Source organism: Pleurotus ostreatus (genome assembly GCF_014466165.1).
Source record: "Pleurotus ostreatus strain PC9 chromosome Unknown scaffold_1, whole genome shotgun sequence".
In the NCBI taxonomy this organism is placed as follows: Eukaryota; Fungi; Basidiomycota; class Agaricomycetes; order Agaricales; family Pleurotaceae; genus Pleurotus; species Pleurotus ostreatus.
The window spans coordinates 116581-137325 of NW_023503156.1; the positions used below are offsets into that span (position 1 = coordinate 116581).

Consider the following 20745-nt stretch of genomic DNA (forward strand, 5'->3'; position numbering starts at 1 on the left):
AATAATTGGGCATGTATCACATATCAAATATACTAGTACACGAGGTGGACGTGGTGAAAGACAAGGCGGTGCGACACGATATCGAGAAATATATAACAAAACAATCAAGAGTATAGATGTTCGGAGATGCATTAGCCTTCTGCATCGCTATCAGTATCGAGTGTCTGCGGATATAAAGCCGGTGAGAGACGAAGAAGGTTTGTGGAAAGCGACGCCTGCGTGGAAGGAAGGCTTTTCATGGATGTATCCGCATCTAGCGAGTATTCGAGGGGAAGCTGGCATCCGGGAAGGAAGCGTGGCGATAGCGGGAGGCTCTGAGGGACTTCCTTGTATGATGCTGTGTCCTTCTCGTACGATTCGGTGCCCTGCCTCGTTACTCGGCGCCCCTTGAAGCGTGGCGATGGCGGAAGGCTCAGAGGGACTTCCTTGTATGAATCTGTGCCCTGCCTTGTGATTCGGCGTCCTACGTATAGAAGAATGGTCAGATAGAGTCACTAAATGAAAAGTAGTAGCTCGTACTCTTTGCTTGGGATTCCTCCTTCGGTCCAAGCTGGTTCGACTGTCGCTTCGGCCTGAGAGAGCTCGCGGCAATGAGCTGTCCGTTGACGCTGGGTTTATGTGATACCTGAGGCATTATTCGGTTGTCCGGGATTTCTGCTGGTCGGATTCGCCCTGTATCAAACTTGACGTCCTTGTTCTGCGTCTTCCAGAGGTCGATGTATTGGAGGATGATCCGCTGCATCGCTTCGTGAAGGTGGAGGGGGAGAGGTGGCGGCTCAATGAGGCCCCACTCCGGAGCAATTTGGGCTGCCAGATCCAGGAGAAAGTCTTCAGCATGAGCGAGCTCCGGATGAAGCCATTTGTCCCATTCTGGCTCGCGGATTATACTCAACCTACTATCTCCCGTATCGTTACATATCTCGTGATTGGCGATGTATTTCCATGCACAGTTGAGTCCAAACTCAGCGGGATCCTCGAGCGCCTGGGGATCTTCCGGCGCGCTGTCCAATGGGGCGGCAAGGAGCAAGAATACTACTATGCACCAGAAAACCGACTCTGCATCGTGCCGAGGTCGATGCTCAAACTGTGTTACCCTCAGCTTGCGGTTTTTGTCGTGCTTGTCTTCCGTTTCCTCAGTATAGACACCTCCGTGACGAGTGGGACCATTGTCGGTGAATGTCCGCAAGCCAGACAGGTCGTTGGAGTGCAACAGGGCATATCGGTCGGAAAGATGACTTGGAAGTGTTGGCATCCTGCGGAACTTGATGTCCGCGACAAGCAGACGGCCGACTGCAGGCGAACGGGCAATAAACTTTGGTGTTCCCTACATGTCGAGTTAATCAGTAGCTTCCCAATGCACTCTGAGGAAGAACTCACGGTACGACAACGCAAGGGTTCATCAGTCATATGGATGGTGTCTCGCCTTGCGACGAATGAAGGTGATACCGCCGCCTTTCGATCCAGCTGCGCTGCATTGTCCAGGTCTCCAAGACGAGCCATGGGATCGGCGTTTTCTTGTCTGAATTCATCCAGAAAATATCAACGAGTAGAAGTAGGACAGCGAATGGTGACAAACATACTTCTTGATGATTTCGTTGACGAAGATCGGGCGATATTCAGTCCCCTTGAATTCCTCCTCATCTTCGCCCTTGAAGTCTTCCGCCTCAACGAAGATGTTGCCGTGACTGATGTCGCGATGGATGATATTGCGCTCCATCACCGCCCAGCGGTGAGCTGTAAGTCGTTTAGCACGCGAGAAATAGGCCAATATAATATGGTTCACCTTCGAGGATGTCGTACATGCATTTGAGGAAATCAATGAGACTCGGGCATTTTCGCAATGATTCTCCCCAGGTATGCATGATGAGTCGAGTCTTGATGCGCGTGGTGCTGTCAACCGTCACCGTGATGGGACAACCGCGCTTCCACTGAACTTCATATTCTTTCTTGACTCGCAGGAATCCAGGGGCGGGGCCTTCCTTGTGGAGGATGTCGTACAGCTCGCCTTCCCTAAAGCTGGAATGAACGTCGCGATACGAGTCCTTGATCGTAATTGGTGTATCGCCAACTTTCGCTACCCAAGTCATCCGATGCCACGGGTCTCCAACGACTCTGACAACACAGTTCTCGTAAACTTTGTCACCATCGCGTATATTCCAAGCGGGCGGACCGAGGACATCACCAGTATCAGCCAGAGTCACGCTCGGGTCTCGGGTTGCGAAGTCTGGGTGAGGAACGTATAGCGTGTAGACATACGAGACCAGCGGAACGAGGTCCGACCAAGGGAATTCTTCGGACGTTTGGAGGCCAGCAGGGCAGCTGTACTGAATGATGTAGCCGACGGGTGAGATAGCAACCCCGTACATCCCAACCAAGTCGGGGCGCGCCTGGTTCGCGGACGCCAAATAGGGTACAGAGTGACGTGGTGCGTCCTTCCTGTCGGCCTTGCCTTTTTCTTCGATGATAGTTAATATATGGTGCCAGGGAATGCGCGCCGTGTCGTCGTCATCAAGAAGGAGGCTGATAGCTTCCAGCAAGCCCACCAAGTCGGGGGCTCCCGCTTCAGTGTCATTCGGATGGTACTTCGGCGAGCGCGAATGGTTGTCACGGAAGACTACGAGATCCTTGCCTTTGGCGTATTTAACTTTGACAAAAGCAAGTGTCAGTACAGCAGACGATTGGTGGAGTGTATACGTACGGCGTATGAGAACACTCGCACGACTCAGCAGTTGCGCGAGAAGACCGTAATCTGTCTGTCCGGTGGCGCGAAACTGGTTTACCAGTTGAAGGAGCTCCTTGTCGTTCAGGATGGTGGCAAATGACCTAGTCGTGGATTTGTGTAGCCGTAGCGAGCTGAAAGTCGCCGACGGAGTCAGGTAGCCGGTGCGGTCGACTATGTCGGACATCTGTCGTCTATTGACTGCAGGTGGTTTCGTCTTCTTCACGGGTGTAGTCTGTGAGATAATATGATGAGCCATGGTGGTAAATTGCAGAAGAGAACTCGCACTCTCAGATGAGTTTATACTCACCTGAAATGGCCACAATCAAACAATGGACACGAAGTGGCAAGTGAAAGTGGCTTGGTGGTAAGAACGAACGAGTTGGTTCCAAATTGGGCCACAGTTGTTTGTCGGAGTACGTATCGGAGTTGAAAACACAATCCATGTACAGCACACCCCTCCAACCTCCTTCGAGTGATACCGTTGCGATACATCCTAGGGGTACTGCCCTTGCGCGTACGGAGCGGTGGAACTGAATCCAGACAGCTCGGTATCTCAGACGTTCGTTGATTGCGGAGATGCCAATGAACAATTGCGTTTTCGGACTGTGGTTTCCATCTCATAATACATAACCTATCTGCTGTTATTCACTGATTACTGCCGCAGGGTACACACTAGTTCATCGTACGCACGCCTGGGGTTCGAAGCCTTCTTGTCACCAACCTCTCGGCGCATGCCTAACTAAACGGCGACTCACCGAGACATGCCGTAAAGCGTACTCCAAGGATCCTTTTGGCGTACGCACATTTGTTGATGATCCCTCCACCAAGCCCATGGGTGCTACGAAGCGGACCAGGTCGAAGAGAAGTATGACAAAAGACCGAAGCTGATGGTTACAGAGTTCGAGCATCGTCCACGACACGATGCAGAATCTATGATCGTGTTTCTTCTGGTCACTGTGCCCTTGGGAAAGCCGAAGGAAGCAATACGCAACGATCCCAAGGGATTCCTGCCCTTTTGTGCGTGGAGGCATATTGCGAATCATCGGGTCGGCCCATCGAAAGACAATATGTGATAGCAGAGCGGGTCTGCTCGCTGGAGACGAACTGTGGAAGGAATGGTCGCATCCGGGCCTCGCTCATGCTGGACCACTTCTAGCGGCATTGGGATCTCAAGTTTCCCCCGCATCGAGCCTGCTGGCCCCACAACCCGAGGCCTGCACCTCCATGAGGCAATACAGCGCATCATCTTCGAACATATAGGTTTATGGACGAAGAATAATCTCGACGTCAAGTCCGATACTGGAGGGGTCCGCGCCGGGTTCGAGACTAAGTACCACAATGCTACGAGGCGAGTCCCTATCAATCCATCCAGAATTATCATCAAAAAGAGCCTCATACCCGAGCTACACAAATGGAGGCTGCAGCTCACCGGAGATGAAGCAATGATATACCCATGCAACTGCATTTCCAGATGTGTTGAATATACGTCGCCTGTTAATGTTGTCGGATGCGCAAGTTCTACCACAAGCGCCGGGCTCTGAGCCTGCCACTAAGAGATAGGGCATACACCTCGCTGGATCAACGCTAAAGTGTCCTATCGTCGCCGTACGACCGCGTCGTCTAAACGTACTTATTGGCCAATGCCAAAAGATCGTGCGCTACATTCTGTCCAGTCAGCCGCTCACTTTAAAAAGGCACGAGCGTCTGAGTCATATGCTACCTTGTTTTCGCTTTGGCCTCACGATCGGGCGTAGGTATGCGAGGTTGTTGACAACAGCCAGCGGCAGCACTCAAGCTGAAAAACGTGAGGTGAAGTTGGTTGTTCACAATGATGAATGACTGCAATGATGGATGACCGCAAGTTTATGCCGTTGAAGACGCCTCAAGTCGTTCCAGAATTAATATTGTCGTTTGAACAACATGCGTGGAACGATGCCTTCGACGAGCTGAAGGAGCCGGGTGTCTGAATCGTCGTAGGGCGAAAGGAGTGAAATGATCGACGGCGCTGGGGACAGAGGTCATTAGGACGTCGACGGGCTTACGCAAATACATCGTGGGTCTCGTCCATATGAATTCACCTCCAAAGACTTTGTCGCCCGTGCTCAGACTGAAAAACGCACCTTGAGATTACGGTGTATTCGCTTACCTGTGGGTATTCTCATCGATTTGTCGCATGTCAACGTGGTGGGCTGGCGGTGGGCGGGGAAGCAAAGGCAACGAGCAGGGCTTCTGACAGCCTAATGGTGGGGAGGATGACAAGGACCTTCGTTGACTGACCACCTCAACGCACCGCCAATGACAGCCATGAAACGCCTTTTGTGCAATTTTTGTACCCTTTTCCTCGCTCTCATCCCCCCATGCTGATCGAATAAAAATTTCGCTTACAACATTATTGTAAACGAATGGTTGCGCAGAGAACCTCAAACTGCGAGCTTTTTGTGCTTTTCAGATGGACCGTGGTGACCAGACGGCTCGCGTTGGGGGGGTTTTCAAAGTCCAAAATCGCCCAGAGGAGCTGTCGTTGTGCAGTTTGAGCGGCCAATCTACAAAACATCCACCCAGAAATTCCCCGTGCTTGTGATCGATGTGGTTTCTATGAGGGTGTCGGTGTCACTGAGAACGCCGGAGAGCCATGTAGGCGGGGAGGCGTGGGCAGTATCACTTGCTTGCTAGCCCGCTGGCATTCCGAGCAGTGAAGCAGGGCGAGTTCGATGATGGGGGAAGGAAAGAAAGCGGTATCGATTGCATACTCCCGTGACCTGGCCTTTATATACCCAAGCTTGCGTCAGCCGCGATTTCGACCCGCCGCCGAACAACTGCCGACTCTAAGTTAGCCACGACCAAAATTTGTTTTACGGATCGACAAAATCGGCATTGGGGAAAGGCAGTGGACCATACGTGTGGTCCTTGCACTGGAGGTGAGGAACGGCGAAATTCGGATGAGCGCGATAGGGGAATGATTAGGGTACTTATCAGGGGAGGAATAATAACGTCCCCAGCTTATATCAGAAGACCACTCGATGTGAAGACTTGCTTTGCACTATCAATGTACTGATCACAGATCTTTCATTCAACGAAATTAAGGTATATGAGTGTGTCGTAACGAGCAGCGGTCAAAAAGGCAAGCCGAATTTAGGCCGACTTCAAGCTGTAGCTAACAGATAACATACGGCTGGCACTTAGTGGATGGAAACGATCGCGTTCCTGGCAGCCCGATGCGCGAGTTCAACTGTGTACGGAGACCTGAAGTCGTCCCAGTTGTGCCCCCCAACAACAACCGTATGCTTCCCGACATCCAATCCCGAGAACCCAAAGTCATGCGTACTGATCAATCCCCTCTCATCTACGAGCTCGCTGAAATGGTTGGCGATCCTGGAGTCGAAGCCGACGCGGTGCCCACTGATACGGCGGAGATCGTGGTTGAATGAGCCGAAGCTGGCGTGGAACTGCTGGAAGACGATGGTTTGGGTCTCGACTTCGCAGATCTGCTCCGTGATGATGCTAGATGGTTGGATTGTATTAGACTCGTGGGCGCTGAGAACGTATGTCGGACTTACCGCTTAGCCATCTCCTGCAGGACGACTAGGCGTTGCTGGATGATCTCGATGGCTTGGGTATGGCAGACGACCTGGCTCTCTTGCTCCACGACCTGGCTGAAGTGCACCGACCCGTCGAAGTTATCCACACCGTAAAAGCGATCGAAGTTGTCGAGGGAGGCGTGGCCGCCCCAGTGGTTGAAGGAGATGGAGTTTCCGCGGCGGGCTGGTTGTAGACGGTCAGCTGCATGAGCTGGTGCCGGCAGAAGTACGCACCGAGGCTATCCGAGGAACCACTACCGTACAGGACGGGCGTTGAGATTACTCCGACAAGCAGAGAAGAGAGGGCGACGAATTGGAGGGCAAGTTTGGCGAGCATGTTGAACGGTCTGTAAGCACAGTTAGCAAGGGGAGTACCTATTGCATAGCGCACTTACTTATTGGTTGTAGAAAGATCGGATAACGTGAACGGGTAGATTCAAAAGAACGAAAGAGGCAACCTGGCCGAGAAGAGCGAATAAGAGGAATGAGAAGAACGAAGAAGGCGAAGTGAGGAACTATACTACTAGTGATGGACTGTTTTATATTCAGTGGATGTGGCCAAGTCCTTACGCCAAGACGACGCCAGTCTCTGTTCACTGGGTTTGTTTCCATACACGCCCAATGTCTTGCTGAAGGATGATGCGCCGGGCATCATTCGACTCTGACGGTAGGATGACATTCGAGCGAAAGAAATAGTGACACATTGAGAGCACATGGAATCAGCGCTGGATACAGTCGAGGATTTGGTGTGCTGCCTGAAATCCAGGGAGAGGCTCTGTGAACAAACCGTCTCCGGTGAACGGAAGCAACTTATTACGAAGCACGTACCGACATTTCTACTTAAATCGAGCGAATCTACCAACTCTAGCCGGACCTCGACATTCCACACTCTTGCGCATCGCGTCCAGACCGAGTTGGAACACGGGGAGTCTCAGAATGACGGACACCAATATCTCGTTAATAGGAAATGTCTGCGCCGGCTACAAATCAGAAATACCCGAGTCGGATCAGCAGAAGTGGCACATACCGCGCAGAACCAGATGGCAACTGCCAATGATGCTGAGAGAATACTATTGTGACATTCGAAGGATGTTACACGGTGACAGCAACACAGGGATGTAGATAGGAGCTAGGAGTACCTGCAATATTCCAGCCGCTGAAGAAGTGCGCACCATAAACGACACATGTCCGTTATTATGTCCAGTCGGGGCCAGTGGCTCGCACTTCTACACAGATGGACGGTAAGAATTATAAGTTGTCCGTGAAGCTGCTGTAAGTTATTTGCCATGCGCCTTGCAATGGGGTTCGTATCAGTGACCCACGCTGTGTAGTATGAACTTGGACCACATACAGCTACAGGAAACACTAGGAGCCTGAGCGAAGTCGATGACAAGCTACTTCCTTTATACAATAAACTTCTCTCTGGGTAAGACTGTCACCGGCGAAGCAAACAGCGACTGTGCTCGTCGGGTCATTATCAGACCATCAGAACGTAATTTGAACTTCGCAACACAGGAGGCGCGCACAAGGCAGCAATAGACGCTGCACCAACATCCCACTCGATAAGTTGCGAAGATTCATGTCCTCGATCGCGTCAACGCAGCACCTCATTTCCAAGTGGCTAGCGAATTACCCGTACGTATCTTGGACATCAAAGTTATTTCTGCGCTTTCGGTGGGGAGAGCGGCAGCTAGTACGGCGACGTAAAGGGAAGTGAAGACGGAGAGCGAGAGCCTCACTAGATATAGAGGTACCTGATGTAAGAGAGAGAGAATGCTGGAGGAAATGGTACATATAGGCCGGTCGCGAACAAGAGGCGTCTAAGTCGGATCGGATTGGTGCAATGAGTATATATCGCGCAGAACGAGATGGCAACTGTCAATGATGTCGATGGCAGGTATTTCGTTCGTATTCCGGAAGCCAGGAGCCATGGCAGACGCAATGGCCAAAGCACTGAATGCTAAACAAACAGACTGAATATATAATACATTGTGATTGCGAATCGTCCATATTCAGTATCCCTACTCAGTAGCCATTGCGGCGGCAGGTACTGTGAACCGACACCTGAGTTGCTTGAACTCTTTCTAAGGAAGAGACTCCTAGCTCGGTCGCACGAGCATGGCCGACGCCGCAATGGAGCGTGGCGCCTATACGGTCGCTGTATGATAGAATCATGGAACGTCAAACTGCAGTAAACCACAGGTTCATGACTCGCCGCTTGACGGGTCGTCACTCTAGGAAAATTAGACACAGATCATCAAGTGTAATTCAGGCTTCACACGAGGAGCTCACAAGGTGCAGAGCTTGGGGGCAGAGAATGGGCAGCCCATTCATAAATATTTGTAGCTAGAAGTCGTCGACTACATCGGTGTAAGAATCACACTGTAGTAGCTAATAACGTCCCTAGATCTAACGAGCACCTACAACGCCTTAGAAATCAGCGGCACGTTTCCGACTCACAAATTGAATCCGCAACTCACCGAATACCAAGGCCCGTCGATCACACATATATAAACGCAGCAATACCTTCGTCGACGTATAGCCTAGATCGCAAGAAGTTGTCCCTCTCCGCAGCGCTGGTCGTATAAAAGTGATCCACATTCCCGGCGTTGTACAGCCTGAACAGCGGCGCACTCCCACAAATCGGCCTATCAAGCACATACCCCGCAATTCCCTGCCTGTTCCACCCCAAACCTGTGGCACTGATCGCCTCCGCCTCGTTGGTGGTGTAGAAATGGTCGGTGCGGGCGGGGTGGAAGAGGCGGTAGAGGGGGACCGTCGAGGCCTCCGGGGAGGGGAAGATGAAGCCCTGGATGCCTTCGCTGGCGTACCCGCTGACGTGGGTGGCGGAGGTCAGCTCTTGGACGGAGGTCGTGTAGAAGTGGTCCACGCGCGAGGGGTTGAAGGCGCGGAAGAAGTAAACCTCGGTGTGCGGGCGGGGGCAGGGGTCGGTCTGCAAGGCGAGAGGAGGAGGGGTGGTGAGCGGAGGCGGAGGAGAGGAGGAGGAGGGGGAGGGAGCGGAGAACGTACGTTGGTCAGAGTCTCGTTGACAGGGGGTATACTAGCCGCTTGGGCGGCGGCGAAGAGGGAAGCGACGACGGCGAGAGAGAACTTCATTGTCGAATAAACGGCGAGGAGGCGCGGGCAGCAGTCACCACAGGTAAGAAGTCGACGTCGGGGCCTTGAGTTGAGCGAAATGCAGCCCACCCACCGTCGTTTATAAACCACCGTTCCAGTAGACGACCGAGCTGGAACCGGACCGTCGCGACGTCGGTCCAGAAGGTGGGGTCTCTCCTCGGTACCATGCATTCGAAGAGTGGCAAACAGGCTTTCTTGCGTCTCCGCTTCGTTCACAAAGCTTCGCGCCGGACTGAAGTGCTCGTTTTGCAACCTTTCATTACTTTTCGGGCAGGCCATCAGCACACCACGCGTGCATCCGAACGAGAAGCGCACAGGAATCCATGGCGAAGACGAAGCACCATCCATGCAAGCATCACGCGTTCGCTCAACATCACCGCAACCAATGGTGTCTGCGGATTTGAAGGATGTCCGACACGGTGCTGCCAAGGCAGAAGCTTGAAAATCCACTCTCGATGCTGGGAACGTATGCACTCTGCGATGGAACGTGCGTGTAGGCGTACAGCCATAAGCCCGTTTAGTCTGCGGTGAAGCCGCGATAAAGCGTACGGACTGTACATGTTCATCAACGTTCATCTTCTAGCCACAATGCCAATCGAGTCAGAGGAAGTGACTGCGTTCTAATCTTTAATATCCATGCTCGATGAAGAGAACGTCTGAGCGTAAAATGGCCCTACACATCTCCGTCGCACACGGCGTGGCAGCGTGGATGTACTCGAGGACGTGCGAACCGCCAACGTAATAGAGCTCCCGAGGCACAACCCCGGAGGAACCCCACCACCCCGCATCCTCATACAGATGGTGCCTACAGAGCAGGGGTGTGAGCAGATGTCGCTATGACTTATAGCCTCCGTGGACGAACCACCGTGGCGCCGTCGGCGACTTCCCGCCGTGGTCGTTCCCTCTTTTCTCCGACACAACCTGAGGCGACGGAAACATAAAAGAGGAGGATGGGAAACGAGGCACTGCCACGTCTGCGAGCTAGTCCTCATACAGGGCCTCTTTCAACGCCTCCGCGCCCTCATGACTGTCGTGTCAGTCACACCATATATCAGGGGTGCGGCGGAGCCAGCAGAGACGGGACATTACATCGAGCCAGAATTGACTGCCTTGACGACGTGAGAAAATGAAGGCTCCGCCTACGCGTGAAGAGGTTGGCTCACCCGTGGATGTCGATGGGATGCAAGCAAGAGCGATGTCCAGCAAGGTCGCCGGTGTCCCTGCAGGCGCGTTAGGTGCGACGAAGGGAAGGAGATGCAGGACCGCACCTGGTGACCATTGCGCCTCTTTTGCTTAATCACGAATTTCCATCCCGCGATTGAACTGGAACTGGTTGTCATCAGGTCTGCACACTTCAAGAGGGCCTCGGTATAATTAGGACACGGCTTTGATTGCGATGAGTCTATTTCGGCCATCGTGAGTTGGGTGGCGCGAGAGTAGATCACAGCGGGCCGTAACTCACCTCCGACGTCGCTGGCCACGGCATATACTACGAGGTGAACACGCCCGAGTATCATAATCATCTCGGCTGATTTTGGCATGAATGTCCAGAGTGAATTTAATCTAGCCAACAAGGAGCACATCGGTGCTGTATGCATCCAGCTTATTGCTTTAATCAACCTGCAACGCTCCATTCAGAACGAGGCCAATATGCGTGAATGGTGCTCACCTTTCCTCGAAAGGTCGCGCCCCCAGGTAGCTCATCGGCGCTACTTCACTCGTAAGTCTCGATCTGGGCTGATTGCAGTGGGAGATTCTGAATTGAACCATGCTCTATCTTGCGTGCAAGGACACCCTTCAACACGGGCGCTAGGAGATGATGCATGAAGAACGAGATGATTGAAGGGCAGACTCCTGTGGTTTGCTCTGAGCCCGGTTGCTATTCATCGCGCGTGTGTATTTGCAATCAAAGTACCAGATGAGACTTAAGAAACATGAGAGATGAGAGAGGAAAAGGGCGCGGAGCGCCCATCACTTTGTATACGTGTATTTGTACACCAAAGTCGGGGAACTCGAAGTTCATCCTCTCCCGGTCGTCCGACGTCGTGCCGTACGACCTTGAAGGTAGTCCCGCATTGTCCGCATGACCTCAGTTTCGCGCGACCGACCTGTTTCATCTTGCTCGACGATCAAACCCAAGCGCTCATTATCAAGCACTCCCGCGTCGTGCTAGCCTCTGCTAGTTCCGTGAACTCGGAACGTTATATGTGGTCTGTTCTTCCGCTATACTCTCGATATCATGGCTTTGTGCACGGATCAACATATTCCCTCATAATGGAGGTAGTGCCGCCATGCACGAAACTTCGGACGGCATCACAGTGAGTTCACATAATCTCACCGTCGAGTTTCTTGCTGATAAAGGCGTCGGTAGAGTATGAGACCCAGGAATATAGCATGGGAAATGAGCGGGTATGCTGCTGTACCATGACATGGTTAGTTCTCCCCGAAAAAAGAGCACAATGTCTAATTTCTCCACAGAAATCTCTCAACGTGCTCAGGGAACAGTCATATCGTTCTCGCTGAAGACCCTTGTCTTTCATATCTAAGAGAAAAGGACGAAGAGATCATCAAAAGAGCACACCGTCGAAAATATCAGGGACACTTAGTATCCACCGCTGAGCGAACTTCACCTCTGTCTTGCACGACAGGCAATCAAAAGCCTATCCCTCTCTACTGCGAGTCGTCTTTTCCCTGTCATTCACCCTATCTGACATCCTGCTCGTAGTATACAGTTACCTTTCGTGGCTAATGTATGCGCCTCAAACTCCGAGGTTTATGCAGATCTACGTATACTCGGCGTTGGCGCCATATTGCATCTACTACGCAGTGAGACATGGAGCCCATCGCGAACCGACATCACTGCGTTTCCGATTCCGAATACGGTTCTCCTGTGTGAGTGTCCGCTGTTCGGTTGTCCCGGCCACACCGTTATTCTCGTTCTCATATTTCGCCGCCTTCCCTAGGCCCCTTGCGTATTCTTGTATCGAACGTACACTTTGTCCGTGTTCCCGAACTCCTTTCACGGAGGAAATTTGACCATCAATACAATCGCGGCATCGTGCAGGAGTTGGGCCGTGTGTTGAGTTGCTGGACTGACGAAAAGAACCTCTCGCTTGTCGGATAACCTCGCAACGCGCGTGACCATCCATGCAGCCTCGACCTTATTTGCCTCCCCATGCAGATTTCGCTAAACTGACTACTGATGCCTCTTTCTCGTCCTTCGATAGGCCTCTGAACGCCTTGGTTCCATCCTATCGCCCCCCTTTGAAACACCACGTTCCATGAGCCTCCGATTGAATCCTGAAGAAGAACCTCCATCACAACGACAGTTCCGCGACGAACAGCGATGCGACATCCGAGTAGGTTGAATGCTCCTTGATATTTCTCCTTCTCTGATGGCTATCGCTCCTCCGGTAGTTGTCTGACACTTGTCTTTTGTCGTTCTCCGGTGCCGTTACACTACGCCGAGCACGTCACCCGGCATAATTTCGCCGAATATAGTAGCGTCATCTCTAGGCGTACAATGCAGGTCCATACAAAGCCATAAACTACATGTCTGGGCGTCGATGCTTGGAACGTGTCCCTCAAGTTTGTGTACAACAGCCGTGGCTGATCTCGATGCGATCTCGAGGCTAGACAACCCAGGACAACCCCCGAACACCGTGGCCAAACAAAGGCAGGAACGAAAAGGATAAACCTCGCTCATTCACGCAACTTTCTCCGCTGCCCCATCATGGGCCTGTTTTCCACGGGCTTGCAAACTCAGCGAACCCCCGACGTCACTCAGGAAGAAGCTTGTATTCAGTGTAGGGGACAGCATGGAATAGCGCGACATTCGGAGGTGTTGCGCTCATGCTAATCAGAGCTAATCAGCTTCTCGAGATCTACGAGGGCACCGTTGCTGTCCAGCCCAGCTTGGATGAACGCCACATCCCGCAGCGCTCCCAGCGGGTCGCCCAGCCCGTCGTCCGTCCCCTTCGTCGCTGCGAAGAAGCTCTCGAGCTCCCGCTGGACGCCCTGGATCGGCTTGTCGATGATCTCCTCGCGTTCTTCGTCGGGCTTCCCTGCGGCGTGGACCACGGACTTGATGGTGATGCGCACCACGCCCTCGGCGTAGATGGTTGTCGCTGAGAGCCAGCCGTCCGAGCCGGTGATCGTGATACCGTCGGGGACTGATTTCGAGGCCGTGGGCGAGGCCCATGTAAGCGAGGCCGTGCCGTGGAAGGTGGTGGTGGAGTCTTTGGCGATGGACTTGGCGATGGCGTGGATGGTGTCGTGGGGTGGGAGGTAGTCCTTGTTCAAGGAGGCGAAGCCGGAGAGATGTGTCAGCGGCGAGGGGAGCATGACGCGCAGTGCAGCGGCGGTGTGCTGTAGGTCATGTCAGACGGCAGTCAGATGACGACAACGCACTAGACACGCACCACGCCTCCGTCCAGCTGTTTGATGGCGCAGTAAGTCTACATCAGCTCGGTCAATGAGGCGCAATACGCACGAGGAAGCCGCCCTGGTACTGCAAGGATGAGGGTGTCAATGGAATGCTCGAGCGGCAGGGGGTATGGACGCACGTCTGGGACCGTCCTCCACGGTGTCTTGTACCACTTGGACTCCTTATCGATGTAGTTCACGACGCGGACGTCGAAGAATGATACTTTACCGATTTTACCGTCCCTTATGGCCGTCGCGGCTGCCTGGAAACCCGGCTCTGCTTCGAAATTCTCCGCGACTCTCCACACCAGCCCCTTCGGCTTGTACTCCTCATTATACTTCGCTATCAGCGAAAGCCCACTAGAAGTATCTGGTGCGACAGGCTTCTCGCTCAGGACATGCTTCCCAGCTGCTAGCGCCTTGATAATGATGGAAGGCTGCAGGGTGATGGGAAGGACAACGATGACCGCGTCGATATCGGAGCGCGTGGTGAGCAATGCGTCGAGTGAGACAGATGGATCGCCTCCATCGTGGTAGACAGTTGGAGCAGGGTCGAGTTTGAGGGTGGCTGCTGCTGCTGTCGCAAAGTCGTGCGCACTCTTCTCCGACCGCGAATACACCGCTCTCAAGATAGGAGTGTTGGCACCTAGCTTCGCAAGCGCTGGAAGGTGTGCTGTATACGCGGATTCGCGATCGCGATCGTTGAGTTAGTCAATGGTGAATATTCGGATTTGCGTTAGTTCGTGATGGGTGCATGCCCAGAGGGCCCACGTACCTTCCTTAGCAAAGATCCCAGCGCCGAGTATTGCTATCCCTGACATTAGAGGGCGTGCAGGCGATAAGAGTGAGTGTGGAAATAGGTCTTGGGCTGAGGAGCGCTGCAATAGCGCTTTCCGGAGATATACGAATGTCGGGCTGGGAAACTCGACCAAATCGGGAACCGGAAAACGAAACTTTGGCCTCACGTCTTTCATCCGACAATCCCCCGCCCAGGTCATGGTCGTGCACAGTAACCGGCGGACATTTCTCGGGGATGACACTATTTGGATTCCACAGGAACCTAGCGATATCGGCGGTTTGTCCTTGGTTTAAGAACGCGTACAAAACTCGACCATGCATTGCTGGCTTTCCGTGCCTACCTGTAATACCTTTAACACGAAACGATGGCCGCTCCCGTCAGCAAATTACCAAAAGACTTCTTGTGGGGGTTCGCAACAGGTGCGTCATCTGATTCGGCCAGGCGTCGTCTGCCTGCAGTACCTTGACGCGTTCTGGTTTCTATTAGCGGCTTTCCAAATCGAGGGTTCAACAAGCGTCGACGGTCGGGGTCCGTCAATCTGGGATAGCTATTCCAGAATCCCTGGCAAGACTCTCGATGGGAGAAGTGGAGATGTTGCTACCGATTCTTACCGGTTGTGGAAGGAAGATCAGGCGCTGCTGGCTGAGTACGGCGTCAAGGCATACCGCTTCTCACTTTCCTGGTCACGCATTATCCCGCTGGGAGGTCGGAACGATCCCGTAAATCCTCAGGGAATCAAGTTTTATTCGGACTTCATCGACGGCTTGTTGGAGAAGGGAATCACACCTTTCGTCGTGCGTGTATTCCATCCACTCTCGCTTAGCTCCTTATTGACTGGCGTTCCCATGCCCCACATGAAGACCCTCTATCACTGGGATCTTCCTCAAGCTCTCCACGACCGCTACGGCGGCTGGCTAAACAAGGACGAAGTTGTGAAGGACTACACCCGCTATGCCAAGGTTCGCCGGCTTCTACCTTTCGCTTGTCGGCTTTTAGACTCAAGGTTCATACTATAATCAGGTCTGCTTTGAAGCGTTCGGTGATCGCGTCAAGCATTGGTAAGGATGTCACTGGTCTCTTGACACTTCGATTTATCCGCTAATCACGCGGTCATGGTCCCACAGGTTGACTATTAACGAGCCGTGGTGTGTCTCCATTCTGGGCTACGGACGTGGTGTCTTCGCTCCTGGACGATCAAGTGATCGCAGCCGCTCCCTCGAGGGCGACTCGTCGACGGAGCCATGGATGTACGTCTTTCCCACCCCGGATTTCTGCGTCCTTGGAGATGGGTCCGTTTCTCGCGCATTGACTGACTGGCCTCGGCTATCACTCTCGCAGTGTTGGACATAGCATCATCTTGGCACATGCTCACGCCGTCAAGGCATACCGTGAGGAATTCAAGCCAAAGCAACGCGGCCAGATTGGCATTACATTGAACGGTGATTGGGAGATGCCGTACGACGACAGCCCGGAAAGTGCGTTTCGAATAGACACACCATGCACTGATTAGATTATCTGACTGACGATGATCGCACTTTCTGCTTCTTCAGATGTTGCTGCCGCCCAACACGCCCTTGATTTCGCTATCGGTGGGTGTATTATGCGGCCTTATCATATTTATCCAGTATCTGACTGATGGCTCCTCACCTACTTCCGACGTTTAGGCTGGTATGCGGTTAGTCCCCCATTTTCGCGACCCCTCGATGTAATCTGATTAGCATCATCTTAATCTCGTATGAAGGACCCCATTTACCTCGGCCACTATCCCCCATACATGAGGACTGTCCTTGGGAACCGTATGCCCGACTTTACGCCCGCTGAGTGGAAAGTCGTAAAAGGATCATCCGACTTTTATGGCATGAACACGTACACCACGAATCTCGCCCGTCAGTCTCCTCTCACCAGGTCATGACTGTCCTCTAATCGTCAACCGTTAACAGGCGCTGGTGGCGACGACGAGTTCCAAGGCTTGGTCGATTACACCTTTACTCGTCCAGACGGCTCTCAGCTTGGTGTACAAGGTGAATACAACACGTCCCTGCTTTCGTTCCCAGGGCTGCTCTGACATGTTCGACAGCCGAATGCGCCTGGTTGCAGGATTGTAAGCTTGTATACCTTATTATTCTGACGCGTTCTGACCCTAGTCGTCATGGCTAGACCCAGACGGGTTCCGCTCTGTAAGTTACAGGCCTTCTATTTCCGCCTTCCACGTCTAAAATAATCTGCTCGTAGCTTCTCAACTATCTCTGGAAGGTACGTTAATTATGTGATATTCTCACTGGTCCAAGTTAATAACGGTCTATGAAGCGGTACAAGACGCCTATCTTGTGAGTAGCCTGCCGTCACATGCCCTCTTTCTCGGAGATACTGATGTTCTATTGCCAGTGTGACTGAAAATGGTTTCGCCGTGAAGGGCGAGAACGAGATGCCCTTGAGCAAAGTTATCAAAGATACCGACCGAGTCAATTACTTCCGTGGTACCACTGCCGCGCTCTTGAAAGCGATCAATGAAGACGGCGTTGACGTCAGGTCTTACTTCCCATGGAGTGAGTCTTCCCTTTGCTTCGGCGCTTCGGGTGTTAATCGTATATCGTCCGCAGGCTTCCTCGACAACTTTGAGTGGTATGTTTTTCCCAGATGATCCATATTGGGATCAAGCTCCTCATGGTGTATCTTATCAGGGCTGACGGATACGGCACTCGCTTTGGTGTCACCTATGTCGACTACGCCACCCAAAAGAGATATCCCAAGGAATCTGGCAAGTTCTTGGTTAACGTAAGTCGGTGCTCTCCATTGTCTCGGACGTCGGCGTAATTGCGGTGGTTCCCTTCTAGTGGTTCAGGGAACACATGCATCCCGATGATGTGAAGAAATCCCCCACTGTCGTCAAGGCCTCCAACGGCCATGCAATCTCGACTGCTTCTGGAAAGAGCGTAGATCGTGGTCTGACTGCCTGCGTGACTGGATATCTCGCATGGGTGTTCGCCATGGTCAAATCGGTGCTGCTCCTTAGATAATGCCTTCGTACGCCGCTGCTGCTATCATAATACTCGAGACTTTCTGTACAAAAAATGTACCATGTATATTTTTGTCGTTTTCCTATTTATTAACTTACGCCATACCTCGTTTCACCGTTCGCTGTATATCTGTTACTTACATTCAAGTACAAGCCAATTATCTTGCCTGTCTCTCCAATTTGGTATGATCGGGATTTTGGATAACGTTCGCCCCTGAGTGCAGGAAAATCTCAAGCGCGCGTGCCCAAGCCTCTCACCTCTCATCTCGTCACCGCCGTCTCATTTGCATTTGTCTTCCTACCACCACTACCACTTCCTCCGTCCCCCCCCTCTGCATGGCCACTTTCACTACATACGCAGAGGCCGCGCAGCAGAGCTCTCAATCTCAAGCGGCAGTCGTTGGCAACAATACGATCGCATCGACCTCTGCATACACGAACGGGCCTGAACCGCCGGTGGCATCATCACAATCAAAAGACGGCGACGAGGATGGAGGAAAGAAGAAAAAGGCCCGACGAAGGAAGGTCAACCATGCGTGCTTGTATTGCCGCAGGAGCCATATGACTTGCGATGAGGGGCGGCCATGTCAGCGCTGGTGAGTACTGGTGGTGGTTCAGACGGCGGGCGGGATTGACGGAATCGTGGGCAGCATCAAGCGTGAGATTGGTCACCTTTGCCACGACGAGCAGAGACAGAAGAGCACCGACAAGCATCCACTTCCGCCTCAGCCGAAGGCGGACGCCACACGGGCCTACGGAGGTGCGTCCCTCAGACTCCAATGTTTGAGCATACTCGGCTCACTGACCAGGTTTCGAAGCGGGGGCAAACGCGTACTCGACGCCAGTATCCACCGCGAACCCATCATGGCCGCTCACTGGCCCTTTCATTTATCAACCGGAGACCCTAGGGAATGAGTTCTCCGTCCTCACGTATGTCCATCCTTTACGTTAACCTATGAGAATTCGCTCAAAGTAGATGTTTGTGCCCCTCGCTATCGTCCAGTGACTTTCTCGAAACCCTGGACGAACGGTCTTTCTTTACCCCTCCGCCGACGGTGACTTCCTCTCTGATGGCGCCGAATACCTTTCCCCCACCGCTCCCAGATACATTCACCAACGGATCTATCACATCTGGAACACCTGCATCGACAGTTCAGGTTGGCGCGACTGCGACTTCGCAGCCTGCGGCCCAATCTGCCGATGTCAACGGTAACAATCAGAAACCATCAGACGACGCTCCTCCCATCTTGCCAGCAGCGACGAAGACGGAGAAGTTTCTCCTAACGGCAGCCGATCAAGAGTCGGGCTCGAGGGACGAACGGCTCAATAGGGTAATCCGGAGCAAATATGAAGCGGGGTTGCTCAAGCCGTACAACTATGTCAAAGGGTACGCGCGATTGTCGAGGTGGATGGATAGGAAGTGAGTCGTATCCAGCTTTCTTCGGTCCCCTGACTGATGGCCCATCGCAGCGTCTCGCAAGAGTCGAAGTCCCAGATACTACAGCCTCTATCGGTGCTGCGGCCGAAATTCCGAGTGAATCCATTCACCTCCTGATACCTCATCCCGTGTTCATATCAAGGCTAACGAGAGTGCATCGTATAGGCTGTCGCTCAATCTCTTCGCGATATCGTGCGTAGAATCGCCTACCCTCCCATCTGATCACTCACTCCTTCCAGGATCTCGTGTTCATTGAAGAAGCCTTCGAACGCATGTTGCTCGATTACGATCGCGTCTTCTCTGCGATGGGCGTCCCCGCATGCCTTTGGCGCAGGACTGGCGAGATCTACAAGGCCAATCGGGAGTTCGCAGAGCTGGTGGGAATAGACGGATATATGATGCGTGACGTGCGTTTCGGCGTCCTACCCCTCCCCCGTTGCTGATGCTCCCGCTCCGCTTGCGTAGGGCAGGCTATGTATATACGAGCTCATGGCGGAGGAGTCGGCGGTCAACTATTGGGAGGTACGCTGTCTTCGAAATCGTTGTTGTCTGTTTGACTTTACGGATGTCCTCTCAGAAATATGGCCACGTTGCCTTCGACTCCAGTCAGAAGGCTGTTCTGACGTCTTGCGTCCTCCGCTATAAGCCCGTTCTCAATCCAGCTACTCCAGCCTCTCCAGCGAAGGGTAGCGCCGCCGCAACCGCATCTGCGACAGCTAACGCTTCAAATCCAAATGGTCAGGTCGTGGTGAAGAAGGAAGAGGAAGAGGAGGAAGAAGAAACGCCAATGGAAGAAGGCTTCATCAACTGCTGCTTTTCTTTCACCATCCGGAGAGACAAGTGGGGCATACCGAGCATGATTGTCGGGAATTTCATCAAGTGCTAGCAGGCATAGGCACCCTCGCCGAAAAATCACCGTTGCTCTCGGACGGACACATCTTGTATATCTGTAATTTCTTTGTCTAGCAGTTGTTTTATCTTGTATTTTATCCGCCGCTTTATAGATTGCTGTCTTCGTCATGACTTTATTGCAGAGCAGGTTACAAGTTTGTAACCCCAGCGCTTTGATTCTTAGGTAGTCACCAGAAGCCAGGAGACGAAACCCAGACCAGTACGCTTGTTCGCGAACCCAAACAAAGCAATTTACTGACTTTCGTATGGTATACCACTGGCGATCTTGCTCAAATCTCACCCGCAACGATAGCATACGGGGAGACGGCGACGAGTATGCCAAAGTGTGGTCTTGGCGTTATTTCCTTCGTCGGCATTGGTATACATTGGATTCACATTGCCATGCGCGGCGGCCAGAGCAGTTGAGATCGGAGGTGGTGATGACAGAGGAGTAAGGGAGTTTATTTGATGTCACATCTCTAGCCAAACAACGCCGGAACTTCGGAACGGGTTGGCTTCTCGACGCTCACTATTCCAGGAGACACTTGAGGCTCTCCTCAACCTGGCTGGGAATGATCTCTTGACCAGGCAGCGGTGTTATTGCTTGGATCATTCAACGTGAGTTCTCTGTGATAACACTGGCTATTTCATTTACAAACATCGGTTCGAGTCCTTATTCCCAGTCACCGTTACCAAACATTAGCCTGTTGTAGAGCTCTCTTGCAAAAGGACCGAGGC

The 20745-nt window shown here is 52.7% G+C and overlaps 6 protein-coding genes across 6 annotated transcripts; 2 read left to right on the plus strand and 4 right to left on the minus strand.

Annotated features, from left to right (window-relative positions):
- Positions 1 to 131: 131 nt before the first annotated feature.
- Positions 132 to 2978, minus strand: PC9H_000024 (uncharacterized protein; the record flags this gene model as incomplete). Its single annotated transcript, XM_036769687.1, has 6 exons — positions 132 to 463; positions 520 to 1324; positions 1378 to 1519; positions 1581 to 1734; positions 1784 to 2644; positions 2699 to 2978. 6 exons carry the CDS (start codon positions 2976 to 2978, stop codon positions 132 to 134), a joined length of 2574 nt encoding a protein of 857 aa, XP_036635532.1.
- Positions 2979 to 5901: 2923 nt separating this feature from the next.
- PC9H_000025 (uncharacterized protein) lies at positions 5902 to 6637 on the minus strand (the record flags this gene model as incomplete). Its single annotated transcript, XM_036769688.1, has 3 exons — positions 5902 to 6223; positions 6280 to 6484; positions 6535 to 6637. The coding sequence occupies 3 exons, from the start codon at positions 6635 to 6637 to the stop codon at positions 5902 to 5904; spliced, it is 630 nt and encodes a 209-aa protein (XP_036635533.1).
- A 2163-nt stretch (positions 6638 to 8800) lies between these two features.
- PC9H_000026 (uncharacterized protein) lies at positions 8801 to 9417 on the minus strand (the record flags this gene model as incomplete). The annotated part of the gene is made up of 2 exons (XM_036769689.1): positions 8801 to 9253; positions 9331 to 9417. 2 exons carry the CDS (start codon positions 9415 to 9417, stop codon positions 8801 to 8803), a joined length of 540 nt encoding a protein of 179 aa, XP_036635534.1.
- Positions 9418 to 13293: 3876 nt separating this feature from the next.
- On the minus strand, positions 13294 to 14684 carry PC9H_000027 (uncharacterized protein; the record flags this gene model as incomplete). The annotated part of the gene is made up of 5 exons (XM_036769690.1): positions 13294 to 13806; positions 13860 to 13895; positions 13931 to 13948; positions 14004 to 14536; positions 14639 to 14684. The coding sequence occupies 5 exons, from the start codon at positions 14682 to 14684 to the stop codon at positions 13294 to 13296; spliced, it is 1146 nt and encodes a 381-aa protein (XP_036635535.1).
- Positions 14685 to 15026: 342 nt separating this feature from the next.
- On the plus strand, positions 15027 to 17679 carry BGL1B (Beta-glucosidase 1B; the record flags this gene model as incomplete). Its single annotated transcript, XM_036769691.1, has 17 exons — positions 15027 to 15081; positions 15149 to 15621; positions 15683 to 15720; positions 15787 to 15909; positions 16001 to 16137; positions 16213 to 16251; positions 16327 to 16337; positions 16404 to 16548; positions 16603 to 16683; positions 16740 to 16763; positions 16820 to 16839; positions 16895 to 16915; positions 16970 to 16989; positions 17048 to 17208; positions 17263 to 17284; positions 17344 to 17437; positions 17497 to 17679. 17 exons carry the CDS (start codon positions 15027 to 15029, stop codon positions 17677 to 17679), a joined length of 1647 nt encoding a protein of 548 aa, XP_036635536.1.
- Positions 17680 to 18014: 335 nt separating this feature from the next.
- PC9H_000029 (uncharacterized protein) lies at positions 18015 to 20002 on the plus strand (the record flags this gene model as incomplete). Its single annotated transcript, XM_036769692.1, has 9 exons — positions 18015 to 18274; positions 18329 to 18438; positions 18497 to 18608; positions 18682 to 19098; positions 19149 to 19212; positions 19282 to 19308; positions 19356 to 19523; positions 19582 to 19638; positions 19694 to 20002. The coding sequence occupies 9 exons, from the start codon at positions 18015 to 18017 to the stop codon at positions 20000 to 20002; spliced, it is 1524 nt and encodes a 507-aa protein (XP_036635537.1).
- Between the last annotated feature and the right edge of the window lie 743 nt (positions 20003 to 20745).